The sequence below is a fragment of the Trypanosoma grayi genome, assembly GCF_000691245.1.
Source record: "Trypanosoma grayi strain ANR4 Tgr_486_V1, whole genome shotgun sequence".
NCBI classification, from domain to species: Eukaryota; Euglenozoa; class Kinetoplastea; order Trypanosomatida; family Trypanosomatidae; genus Trypanosoma; species Trypanosoma grayi.
In genome coordinates, this window is record NW_008826105.1 from 1 (window position 1) to 12,983 (window position 12,983).

At 55.5% G+C, this 12,983-nt stretch overlaps 6 protein-coding genes across 6 annotated transcripts; all 6 read right to left on the minus strand.

Annotated features, from left to right (window-relative positions):
• Positions 1-1,513: 1,513 nt before the first annotated feature.
• Positions 1,514-3,184, minus strand: DQ04_04861000 (hypothetical protein; the record flags this gene model as incomplete). The annotated part of the gene is made up of 1 exon (XM_009313837.1): positions 1,514-3,184. One exon carries the CDS (start codon positions 3,182-3,184, stop codon positions 1,514-1,516), a length of 1,671 nt encoding a protein of 556 aa, XP_009312112.1.
• Positions 3,185-3,857: 673 nt separating this feature from the next.
• Positions 3,858-4,505, minus strand: DQ04_04861010 (hypothetical protein; the record flags this gene model as incomplete). The annotated part of the gene is made up of 1 exon (XM_009313838.1): positions 3,858-4,505. The coding sequence occupies one exon, from the start codon at positions 4,503-4,505 to the stop codon at positions 3,858-3,860; it is 648 nt and encodes a 215-aa protein (XP_009312113.1).
• Positions 4,506-4,902: 397 nt separating this feature from the next.
• DQ04_04861020 (hypothetical protein) lies at positions 4,903-6,294 on the minus strand (the record flags this gene model as incomplete). Its single annotated transcript, XM_009313839.1, has 1 exon — positions 4,903-6,294. One exon carries the CDS (start codon positions 6,292-6,294, stop codon positions 4,903-4,905), a length of 1,392 nt encoding a protein of 463 aa, XP_009312114.1.
• Positions 6,295-6,749: 455 nt separating this feature from the next.
• On the minus strand, positions 6,750-10,973 carry DQ04_04861030 (putative ATP-dependent RNA helicase; the record flags this gene model as incomplete). Its single annotated transcript, XM_009313840.1, has 1 exon — positions 6,750-10,973. One exon carries the CDS (start codon positions 10,971-10,973, stop codon positions 6,750-6,752), a length of 4,224 nt encoding a protein of 1,407 aa, XP_009312115.1.
• Positions 10,974-11,285: 312 nt separating this feature from the next.
• On the minus strand, positions 11,286-11,855 carry DQ04_04861040 (hypothetical protein; the record flags this gene model as incomplete). The annotated part of the gene is made up of 1 exon (XM_009313841.1): positions 11,286-11,855. One exon carries the CDS (start codon positions 11,853-11,855, stop codon positions 11,286-11,288), a length of 570 nt encoding a protein of 189 aa, XP_009312116.1.
• A 420-nt stretch (positions 11,856-12,275) lies between these two features.
• Positions 12,276-12,758, minus strand: DQ04_04861050 (hypothetical protein; the record flags this gene model as incomplete). The annotated part of the gene is made up of 1 exon (XM_009313842.1): positions 12,276-12,758. The coding sequence occupies one exon, from the start codon at positions 12,756-12,758 to the stop codon at positions 12,276-12,278; it is 483 nt and encodes a 160-aa protein (XP_009312117.1).
• Positions 12,759-12,983: the final 225 nt, after the last annotated feature.

The window sequence follows — 12,983 nt, forward strand, 5'->3', positions numbered from 1 at the left end:
CGCGGCACCACCGCCGCGGCCGCCGCTGCCGCCACGGGCGTTCTGCTGTCCACCACGGCCGCTGCCGCCACGACGGTTCTTGCGCAGGCTCTCACCGATCTTCTGCTCCTTGATGATTTCGCTGAGGGGCCTATCGATGATTTCCATTTCTTGAAGTCGATCCTTGCTGTTTTCCTTTCGGTTATTGTTGTAGAGATAGACTGTGTCAATACGCTGTTCTTGGCGTCAGACGTATCTTTGTTGCTCTCGTTGGATGCCTGGGGTTGGACACACGTTACCAGTTAAAATCCTCTTGGATATGGAGTTATATATATATATATATGTATATATATGTTGTTGAAGCAGTAGTAGCAGCAACAACAGCGCAATGCCAACCAAAGCCGTGCATTCACCGCGTGTGAAGCGAACGCGTGGTGGGTGGTGAGGTCGAGAGCGAAAAGAGAGACAATCAGCACCACAATCCGGCGGACGAGGCGAAAAGGAGAAAAAAAAGACGGAGGAGGTCGTTGAGTTGAGTTCGAACCATGACAAAGCTGAGCGTTATGACTTCTACCAGGCCAGCTGATGCAATGCAGCGGACACGCGTTGAGAGGATCAAAGAGGAGGGACCACGAGGCAGGAATGTAGGCTTCGGGCGCTTTTCACTCCTGCTCATTTGTTTTGGCTTGTAGAGAGAAACGACAACCACCAACCACAGAAGCAATACGACGCGACGCAAGATGCGTACACACGTACATGAGCATACGCCCCTCCCCCCCCAAAAAAAAACAACAACAACATACGTGTAATCGTATGGATCTTCGTTCCTCCGGCATTGCGTATTTTATCCCCTCCTGCCAACACCGCGTAGACGAAAAATAATCATGCGCTGGAGTTTCTCTACACCTTCCACTTTACTCCTCCTGCCACTTCGGCTCGTGCCATTGCTATGGATCGGAATAGTCAAGCAAATGAAGTATCTTTTGACCGTCCCTACCTGCTCCCTGATAAAACAGGTCTCCCCGATGATGCATACGGTTGCAGTGCGCGGATGCACGCACATGTGGCCCGTCCACCTTCACAGGAAAAGAGCACTCGAGGGAAGAGTTAGACGCTTTGGCTTCCTGCTGCTCCACCGCATCTTTCCATCCTCCTCTCAGTATCACACATACACGTACACAGACGCTACTGTGAGAGATGTCCCCGGCACCACGGCCACACAAGAGACCGCGATTCACGGTAGCGCGCAGGTGCCAGCCCTTTACAGTCAGTTATTCTCTCTCTATCTCGTTCGTAAACACACACACACATAAAAATGAACCATATGCACCATTAGTGAGCACACGCACAGCAACCCCCAACACGAACCGCTGGGAATGCAGAAATAAAGAATATATCAACGAAGAGGAAGTCAGACGCAAAAAAAAAAATCAATTTCCCATGCGAACATGAAGACTGTAATGAGCAGTGCCTCAAGAGACCCTTCTACCTAGAGTTTCTTTGCTTTCCCCCCCTTGGTCTTTGCTTTAAAGCGTCAGCACGGGTGTCGGAGAGAATGACCGCAGGCATCACAGGCGGTCGCGTTACTCTGGTTGAGGAGCGTGCAGCGGGGGCAGCACACGACATCCGACGCACGCGTCTCCTCGCGCACGGGGGCATGGGGATCGTGGTAGCGTGCCGTCGGCTGCGCCGCTGCCGGCCGCGGCGAGGAGACGCGCCACAAGTCGTCCAGCAGACTACTGCCGCTGTCCGTGATGTTGTGCGGATGCCTCACTTCCTTCGGCTGTGCGGGAGATGGAGACTCTATGTCCTGGTACACCTCATGGCGCCGTGGCGTGCCGTCGTCCTCTCCTACTGCACCAGCCGTTGTTGTTGCTGCTGGAGCGTCGTGATGAGCTGCTTGGTTTAAGCGCCCTCCCCCTCTCCCTCTTCCTGGTGCTACTGCCGCGGCGTGAGCTTCGCGCAAAAAGAGAATTTCAGCCATAAGGCTTTCATTCTCTGCGCGGAGCTTTCGGATGTTGATTTTATACACCTTTTGCATGTCCTCTGCCTGAATCTGTTGAATGAGAAGCTTCGTCTGCAGCTCCTCATCACGCCTCTCCTGGTAGTCTAGCATCGCCTCGAAGAGTTCCTTGACGTCGCTGTTTGTAGATGTGGAACTCGCCAGCATTGTCGCAAAGCGGAGTTGCAACATATCCTTCTTGGACGTCTCCTCTTGAAGCTCCTTCAGACGCTTCTGTAGTTCAGCAACGTCGTTAGGGTTGGCCTCGTAGCGGCGCACTAACATTTCCTTTTCCGCCTTAAGTGCATCAACCTGCTTCTGTGTTTCTTCGACCTTTGTCCTGTACTGCTGCAGATGTGTTTCCCTCTCTTTAACCGCCTGCCTGAGATCCATTATCTCATTCTGAAGCACGCGTCCCTGCTTCTCGTGCATATCCTGCTGTTCCGCCAACACCAATGCTTGCTCGTTGTCCTTTTCAGTGAGTGCCCTCCTTGCCACGAGCAACTCATCCTGCATTCGCCGCAGATCCTCCGTCACCTCACCTTGCTTCTCGGTCCTGAGGCGCGACCGCTTGTCGGCCTCCTGCTGCAGCGCACTGAGCTGTTCGGTTACGGCGGCGTGTCGCTCCTGCCACTCCTTTGCGCGTGCCTGCGCGTTCGCACTCGAGGCATCTGCCGCCTCCCGGTCTGTCAGCGCGGCGTCCCTCGCGGCGATGGCGGCGTCGAGGGCGGTGCGAAATTCCGCAACTTCGCCGTCGAGTTTGTGACAGCGCTGCTCCGCCTCCTCCTGCGCCCCGCGTGCTTCCTCCTCGGCGCGATTGAGCTTCAGAAGCTCCGTCTTGAGCGCGGAGTTCTGCTGCTTGATGGTCTCAAACTGCTCGAGCATGTCGGAGGCGGCCTTGCGCTGCTCCGCCAGCTCGAGCAGTGCGGAATGGACGCCGTCAAAGCGGCTGTACGCGGACTCGAGCACCTCCAGCTGGTGCTCCTTCTCCTGCAAATGGGACTCTGAGAGCCTCAACTGCTGCCGCAGCTCCTCATTCTCCTCGCGCAGAGACTGAAGCCGGTCTAGGCCCTTTTCGTGGATGATGGCGCGGAGCTTCTCCACCTCAAGCAGAAGCTCCTCGTTCCGAAATATAAGACTCTCCATGTACGCCGCGTCGCTCGCATCGCGGTTCACAGCCGACGCAGTCGGCGAACCCGACATTCGTGTTCTACTATAAGTACTCACTCAACTTCCACATCGCACATGTGCGGGTATACATGCATGCGTGTTAGCGCCCAAGGGGATAGTGAGAATTGAAGGCAAGAAAAAACAACAACGAAAAAAACAACAAGAGAGACATAAATTTGGTTTTAGACGCATATATATATGTGTGTGTATACACAAATGAACGGTCGAATGATGAATGTACGTATATACCTAAACGAAAAAAAAAGAGGTAATTCAAATATATCATTGCAGTGGGTAGATATTCGGTAGGCCAGATGTCTGCCTCCGCTCCGTACGCACACACAAAAAAAAACGGTTTCTTTTGAGCCTTGGTCTATCGATTGCTCGTTAACAACGGCGCCTATACCGAGGAAAGCATTCCTCCTATCGGTACGCACATTGTATATATATATATATATGCTGTCTGTGCATGATTTGCATGCCGTTAGTCATGAAAGAACAATCGTATTGCATTTGGTGCACATTCGTGATATTTCCATAGCTCTTTTTCTTTCTTTGTTTTGTACTTGATATTTACACTCTTGAGGAATTCTCGGTGAAACTCAGAATTCCTCCCTATGGGCGCATACCTCCTGTGGCTCTTCTAGGGCCGTTTCTGGCGCGGTAAAGACGTGGAAAGAGTCGGGACGGCAAGGCTGCAGAGAGACTACACATCTGATGCTCCTCTAGACCCCATGGCTTGAGAGAAATTCGCCCGGCCACTGAGACGAACCTGCCCATTCTCCCTTTGTAGTGCATATCGCTGTTGCTGCCGCTGTTCTTGTTGTTCATGTTCTAGTTGCTGCTGCTGTTGTTGTTGGCCGGCTTCCCTGTGGCCACCACGCAACACGCCACCCTCATTTTCTAATTGCTGCTGCTGCTGTTGTTGTTGTTGGCCGGTTCCCCTGTGGCCACCACGCAACACGCCACCCTCATTTTCTAATTGCTGCTGCTGTGGAGCCCCGCTTACAAAGTCCGAAGCACGGTATGTACGGAAGAGATTTGGAGGGAGTGGCGCAGAGGGGCGCGCCACAATGGGTGGGCCACGCCGCGACATGACGGGCTGGACCGGGAGCGGGTACCCGTCGCACCACCACTTTCCGCGACAGAACCACATATAAAGAACGAGTGCCATGGCCGTAAAAAAAACTATGCCGAAGAAGACGAAGAAGAGGATCAACCACCACGGGCAGCATCCGCACACGCCAATATTTTGCCCCCACGGGTCGTCTTTTTCCATGCACGTGGTGGAGATGCCGCAGCGGCACTGCAGCTGCTCGGGTGCGGAGTCCGCACAGAAATATTCCTCGCCCATGTAGTAAGTTATAGGGGAATACCTAAAAAGCCTCCTGTTGACGCCTCTCAGGTCAGCGAGGGCGCGGCATCGGTCCTTCGCCAGCACGCCCTCAGCTAGAGAAAGTGCCGTAATAAGTGCATATAAAGTGGTGTGGAGAAGCATCTCTTCGCCACGAAGCAAGCAGCACGGCAGATGGCTGGCTAAATCGAATTGACACGAAATAAAGAGAGAAACAATAGGAGTGAGCCGTGCAGGGCAACAATGGAACATCACACGAAACCCCAAATAAAAAACAAAAACAAAATGAAGCATATGATACTGAGTCCAGCCTCGGATGTGCGAATGCCAGAAAAACAACACGTAGGAGCTGGTGGGCACCCGCTTCACGTACGCGCTTCACTCCCCCGTTTTTTCTTCACCACGCCGCCTCAAGTGCACATATATCACCGCGTTGCTGCTGCTGCAGTGCCACGTCGCCCCACCACCAGCACAACTGCTCGTCGCAGCCACGCACGGCCACCTGCAGCAGCCCAGCGTGACAAGGCACATCATCTTTCGACCCTTCCCTCGCATCAACACCGCGAAACCGCAGCGTCGTTTCCCACTTGTCACTGGAGTCTAACGAGGCGTCTTCCCGTGGCTTCAGCTGTGCTGTACAACTTCTACACACAACGGTGGCGCCACTTGTACTGTGCATGATGTGGTCCGCCACCTTCTCACACCACACGCAGTGCGCTATCAACGCCAGGAGGTGGAAGGAGCGGCGCTGGGACCAGCCGACCACCTGTGACACATGTCTTTCTTGTGCCACAGCCAATAGTTGGAATCTGAGAGGAATAGTGAAAAGTGAAGGTAACATCATATTCGTAAGGAACACATCCAACCCCAACGCCCCCCCTGTTGTTGCCACTCCTCCAGTATCTTTTTCCAGCTCCCAGAACAACAGTGAACATGTGACCCCATTCTCGTCATCCACACGCTGAAGGTGCCTGTTGCTACTGCTGCTCATGTCACAGGAACACTGAAGCACAGTGCCTGTGACGCTTTCTCTGACGGCAAGCATCACCTTCACGGGATGTGCCAATGCTGCCACGTGTTCGGCACTTCGAGGGAGAACAAGAAAAGTTGTGGCACCGTTAGGGCTCGGATCATGTGTACACAGAGTGAATGATGCCGCTGGGCTACGCTTCGGAAGGTTCAGAATAAACAGTGCCTGCAGAAGTGTGCGGCGCACAGCGAAGGGATTGACAACAGAAGAACGACTCATGTCTTCTGAAGAAGTGAGTTGAGCCTCAGACGACGGCGATGAATGTGATGGTAACGTGGACTCATTTGGGCATTCGAGGGAATCTTCATTTGCACTGTGATTATTGTTATGACGTTCAGACTTCTCGTTCTGCTGTTTCTCATCCTCATTCCGATTCTGGTGTGTGAGCGCAGATCCGGACTCCACGACTGCCGCCTCGAAGTTCTCCTGGAAACCATACAGCGCCAACCCAACACCACTGAGCGGAAAGGACGACTGGCCGTCGGCTTCCGCCTCGATCGGAATGGGCAAAAACAGCGGGTGATTGCACCGAACCGAGACGCTTGGCGCGTGCTCGAGGGATCCGCATGAGAAGCGAAGGTAGCGCGCAGCCCGCTCCTTGAGTGTCACCGGAGTTGGCCCGCCATAAGGGTGCGGCACCTGCCCCACAAAGTGCAGTAGATCGCAGTGGGCGGAGAGGCAAATGTAAGGACTTTTGCTACTACCATTGTTGCTGTTGCTGTTACCAACGTTGGTCGTAGCGGTACCATTTGCCGCCATTCAAAGTTGTGCGCACACGGTCTTAGTATTATATATATATATATATATATNTGTATTGAGAGTGAGCGTGTAAGTATGTGAGTGATAGAGATAGAGATAGAGAGAGGACAACTTCATAGGAGGGACGAAGGATTATGTAAAAGACGACATGACCATATTCCCATGCTTCCACCAGAAAGATGGCAGTGGTGGTGACTTTTGAGGGAGGGGGGGAAGTGTACGTAATTACGCAATGGGTTATGCGCCCCAGCCTTGCGTGCTCAGCAATTCGCTAGACGGATAGAGAAATAATGTATGCGTCAGAGAGATAAAGAAAAAGAACGAGAGAGGAGACGAAGTGGTACGAAAGAAAGGAAGCAGTAACCAAGATGCTTCCCTCTCTTGAGCCTTTCACACACACACACACACACACACACACACACACACGCACAACCTCAAACTTTTCTCTTCTTATCTCAGGTGCCGTCCACCTCATCGCTGTCGCTGCCGAGTGCATTCGTGAGTGGCTCTGCCTCTGTTGGGGAGAGAATGCGCCCCGTGTCGACGAGGCGGTTGAGGTACTGCTCCCTGTCGTTGGGCGGGGACGCCAGCACCGCCTTGCACAGGCGCCGAAGCTCCTCAATCGCCTTGTTGTTGGCCTCATCGTCAGGCTTCCTATACTTGCGCCAGACGCAGGCGTGCAGTGTCGAGCGCAGCGCGTGCAGTGCGGCGAAGGAGCTCGGGTCGATGTGGATGCCGATCCAGCCGCCGCCGACGACACAGAGGCCGAGAAGGCGGTCAAATTTCATGTCAGCATCGCCCACGCCGAACAACAGCAGCGCCCACAGGCTCACCGCAGAGACCTGCGTGAGGAATTCCTCCCGCGACTCCTTCACGTCAAAGATGTTCTGGTAGATGTACAGCATCGACGGCGTCACGGGTGTGTTCCCGTCAGCGTCACGCTCGGGGTTGAAAAATTCCTGCGGTGTGAGAACGCCGTGCATGCGCGGGGGCCCGAGGCGGCGACACGCGCTGTCCTTTGATGGCGAAATACTGGCGTGCGTGGCGGTGCGCATCACCAGCGTCTTGACCTTCTTCCCACCGTGGAGCAGCGGCGTCGGGTCGAGCACAGCGACGTTGGGGAACAGTGCGGCGCATAGGCACGCCTTCACAAGTGTCACATCGGCGGCATCGATGGAGAGTGGTCCGGACTCAACATACAGAAGCGATGCGCCGTCGTATGCGGCGAACTCATCGTCGGGGAGATCGAGCGAGCCTGGCTCACCATCTCGGATAAATCCCGAGCGGAGAAGGATATCGCGGTACTGCTGCTTGTAGCGAGAGATGAGCCGCATGTTGCTCAAGTGCAAGTAATTCTCACGGGCAAAGTTTATGTCTCCGCGGCGGGCGCAGAATGCGTTATACGCATTCAGCACACTGATGTGGTCACTCTGCGATCCCATCGCCAGCACGTGCCGCCGCTGTCGTACCTCAAAGGAGACTTCACGACTCACCGCAAATGGGCTGATATCTCCTGTCGCTGCCATCGTTAGGGCCGAGTCAAGGCAGCGTAGCACAGCACCCATCATGATCATCTTCCCTACACGCGGGTCGCAGGGAAGCCGTGAGAGGTACAGCCCCAACGGTGTCAGCTGCTCGTCGGCTGTGACTGCCCCCAGACTCTGCAGCTGCCGCATTGACACTGCCACATTCCGCTCCGAGGGCGGCTCAATGAAGGTGCGAAGCGTCTCCTTGGGCTTCGTGTGCCCGAGAGCGAGGAGCTTGAGCAGTACTTGTGTGAGCGGCACGCGGTGGATCTCTGCCTCCTGAAACGAGGGTAGGGCACCCCAGATTTCTTCTGTAAATAGCCGGTAGCACACACCTCCCTGTGTGCGGCCAGCACGACCTTTTCGTTGCGTGCAGTTGGCGTGACTCGCATACTGTAAGGCGAGCTGAGTCGCGTATGAGGAGGCGTGACTCGCGTGATGTGTGTCAGCAGAGCGCGAGACCCACGAGGTTTGCTTGATGAGACCAGTATCAATCACCACTGCAGCGTCATCGATGGTGATGCCACTCTCGGCGATGTTTGTGGCAAGCACCACTTTCACTTTCCCGCCCGGCGCCGGTGCGAAGCACTCCCGCTGCTTCATCGCGTCCACGGAGGAGTGCAGGAGAATCACGTGATACCTTTTCCCGTCCCGCAGGTTTTCAAGGGCCTGCTTTGCCGCCACCAGCTCCTTCCAGCCGGGCAGAAACACGAGTACTGACTTCCCATGGGTGTCGTTGTTAAGGTCCACCGCGACGCTCCTCTCAATGAGGCGTGCGATAAGACCATAATCTGTCTTAAGTGGACTCAACAGCACTCGCTGCTTCGCTCGAGGGTTAGCACCACCACTTCTGCCGCGACTCTGCTTTGCGTTCTTGTCAAGAGCATCAAACATGGGGCTGTAATACCCAGACATTGAGGGTGCTTGGTGGAAAAGTTTCGCCACATCGGCCAGGTAACGCTCCTTCACTGGGTAGAGAGCGCCATCGATAGAGATCACCGGTATGTTTCCAAAATACGATGCAAACATGTCAGACTGCATCGTCGCACTCATGAGGACAACCTTCAGACGCTTGTTCCCACACTCCAGCAGTTGCTTCACCAGAGCAAGCACCACGTCACAGTTGATGTCTCGCTCGTGCACCTCGTCAATCACCAGATGGCTGACCGCGTCCAGTGCCGGCATGCCAGTGAGCATTTGTAACAGTACACCGGTGGTACACAGGGTTATGTGGCGGCCGGGCCGCGCATCCAGGCGCACTGCATAGCCCACATCGTTGCCCACCGCATCGAGCCGCTCGCTGGCGATGCGGTCCGCAATGCTGAAGGCACTTAATCGCCGAGGCTGGGTGACGACAATGCAGCAGCGATCGCCACGGCCCGCCATGATCTCGCGGTCAAGGATATACTGTGGGACCTGCGTCGTCTTGCCACAGCCAGTTGTGCCACAGACAACGACGACGCGGTGCTCATCAATCGCATCGAGAATACGCTGTTCAACAGTTGTGATCGATAAGCTCGAGCGACGTGTGTGGAATCGCTCAAGGTATTCAGGGCTAGCCCGAAANGCACACAACCGCTCGCGCAATCGTGCTGCGTATGCCTCATCGTGTTTCGCCTCCTCCAGCGCCTTGATAGTGGCTTGCGTCTCAACATCCACTACATCATCAATGCTGTTGTTGTTGTTGTCGTTGTTAGTATTATTCCCAGTGTTATTCTCTACAAACACGGATTCACAGCTGTCTCCTCTGGTGACCGGTGTTTCACTGCTGTCCGGCAGATTTAGTTCTTTGCGGCACTGCTCCACAAAAACATGAATTTCGTTCCGCAGCGACTCCGGCAGCTTCGCAGTCGGGACAGTCTGCGGCTGGAGGTTTGGGTGGCGCGCAATAACGCTGTTGATGCTATGCAACCGCTCGTCGTATAACTCCATCTCGGAGAGCGCGTTCTCGAGGGCTTTTCGCTCCGCCTCAAACCTGTTGATTCCATTTCCCACGCACCGAACTCCATCGAGCTCCAACTGGCAGGTGTAACAGCTCCCCTCTCGCGTGAAACTTGCGACAGGCACGACACCAAAGAGAAGCGTGAAGAAGTCCAATAACTTTGCGTAGCGTGGTGTGAGGCTCAGCGCGACGGCATCAGCAGGGGCGCAGCTCCCACGGCCTGTCACCGCTGCCCCCCCAGCAGCAACAAGACTCCGTTGCTCGTTAACGAGCTTGAAAATGTTCAGGGCGTGCATCGCGCCACGCTGCTTTGCCTCCTTCGCGGTCGAAGCAACGCCTGTTGCGTGCAGATGCGCCTCGCTGTCCAAGATGAAGGTAGCCACGAAGACCCGCGGTGCCATGCGAACGACGTTCACGTCCTTTGTGGCCCCGCGAATCTCGTTATTGAGCTGCTGGAGAGCCAAAAAGTTGGTAGAGCGCGCCTGCTCCGTCATAACCGCCGCTCTGTCAACCAGAGGGTTGCCGCTGGGGGGAATGCGCAGCTGCGCATACGCCTCGGTGCACCTCTGCTGCTCCTGCGCCACAATGTAGCGCTGACTTTCCCGCACATAGTCGTCCCAATTCTTGTACGACCCGGGCTGTGGCGGTGCAGCGGCGCGTCGCGTGACCGTCGTGCTCTTAGAATGCAGCTTCTGCACGACACTTGGCGCGCCGTCTTCCTCCTCGAGCGGTGGTGGGGCGGCGCCGGCCTCCGCCCCATCAATCGAAAAGTGATCGATAAGCCGTATAGCGTGCATACAGCAGAGCACCTTGGCTCTCTTGGCGCGCTTCGACTGACCCACCGCACGAACAGGCCTGTTCTGCACAGTGAAGTCCAGCACTGCACGCTTCAACGTGGACCTGGGAACGTTCAAGATGTGAATTGCCGGGTAGGTAGACGCGCCACTTGTCGGCAGCGGCGATGCCGATGTCGAGGATGACGTGCCTTTTCTCTGAAACTGCTTCTTTAGGAACGACTCGATTTGTGAGACCGCACTCATATCCACCTGAAGCGCCGGGATGGGGTGGAAGTGCAGCCGCGTCGTGGCACTGCTGCTGTGCCTGTTGTAATCTCTTTTCTGTTGGCGGTGGTGACGAGGGCTCGACAGAGTGCCTCTGTGTAGCCACCTACCGGCGGCCGGGAGGCTGAGTGCGTGGAGGAGGCGCCGCATGCACGTGCCCGTGTGCCACAACAACTTGCCTCACTCACAGCAGCACCGAAATCCTCAGTATTCTCCTCAACGGCAGGGAAACAGTAGAGAGTGACTTGATGGAGGTGTGACGGGGTGAGAGAACAGAGAGAGAGAGAGAGGGTAGTGTGCGCAACGGAATGGCTTCAAAGAAAAACAAAAGGAACAATACCGTATACAACATTGCCTATACAAACAGAGAAACACACACCACAGCTGAATTCCCTTCGGCATCGGCATGCAGGCAAAGAGAACAACAAGATCGAAGACGCACACACACTCAGAAAGATACTTCTACCCACGCAAGTTAGACCGCAATATGGCTTGCTCCTCTTCCTCCTCCTCGCGTTGTGCACGGAGCTCATTCAACGCCCCGATACGACTTCCGAGTACCTTCATCGGCTTCTCCACGTACACCCACTCAGAGCTAACCATGTAGCGGTAGTAGAAGTAGATGCACGTCACCAAAGTGACAAGAACCGTCACAAACAGCTTCACGTTTCGCAGCCGCTCAACGCTCATGGTGTGGTAGAGTGTGTTGCGCTGTGTATACAGCCCGACAGAGACTGTGTCGAATGTGTGGACGTTGCAGTTCTGCTCGTAGTACATACCTCGGTCCTCCTGGTCCTTGAGCACGCGGCGCTGGTTCTGCTCCACGCGCAGCATTGAGAGCTCGTGCTGCCGCTTCAACTCGAATATCTCCTTGTCGCGCGACAGGATCTCGCGAATGAGGTGCTCGCGGTACGCATTCTCGTCCACCACGCCGGCTTCGCTGCTGCTGCTGTTGTGTCTCACACGTGGCTGTGCGTGCGCGACGGTGGCAAGGCAGCCGACGAGGAAATCACCCGCATACCTGCGTCGCATTTCAATCAGAAAGTATTTTGAAAGTACTCTTGCTGCGCGAGACTCCAGTGATGCCCGGGACGCACTTGCCAACCACAGGCCGCGCCAGTGATCCACTAAAAACAGCTTCCACCACACCAGTCCTTCCTCCCACCGCTCGCCTTCGCAAAGAAATCTCAACACGAGATTATATATTTGTGTATGTGTGTGCGTACTTGGGTGAAAGCAAGCACAAGTGGGAAAAAAAAATCAGCAAATGAAGCGTCACAAGAGCGCGAGCGACATGGGTGCGGGTGAGAACGCACGTTTCAGAGTGCTACTCAGAACGTGTGCAGGCAACATCCCCCATTACAGCAGCATTGAAAGCGCATGAGTACAAGTGTGTATATGTGTGCATGCCCTCATATCTGCCTCCGTCAGACGCCACGCGGTTGCATGTCTCTACATCGTGATCTGCACGATCTCGCCGTCTGTCATGCGCTGAATGCGCCTAATGACGCCAGCAAAGCGCACGAGTGCCTCGCGCGCACGTGCTGTGGGCGGCGCGTCGCCTGTCGCCAGTAGACCCCGCACTGTCGCGTAGTCGCCCGAGAGCAGCGGGAAGAAACGCTTGAAGGCGGCCCAGCGCTCCCGCACACGGGTGCCCACGTCACCGCCGCCACAAAGACACAGAAGCTCCAGCGTTCCGAAGTCGTCAATGCCGCGGCGCAGCACGACAGGTAGATCATTCACAGCGTTGAGCACAACACGGCAGACACGACGCTCAAAGGACTGTATGTCGGCGAAGGTAAGCGCATCACGGTCAGCCACCTCCGCACCACTTCCCCCTGTGTCCGCTGCCGTTTCTGGTGATTCCGTTAACTGCTCCTGCAGCTGATGAATCTGCTCCTGCTGCTGGGAGAGAGTCGACCTGATCTCACGCATACTGCGGAGGAGTTCGAGTTTCACCGTCTCTAGCTGCTCTAGTTGGGCACGCAAATCCTGCTGCTCCGCGGCAGCCTCCCTAGTGCTGCTTCTGTTGTTATTGTCGTTGCCGCCGGCCCCGTTGCGGCGGCTGCGTGCCAGGGCGGCGTCCACGTCCAGCGGCACCGCAAGATCGGCGTCGGTACGCTCCTGCAGCCGGCGCTGCAGCTCCTCGTACTCGTGCTC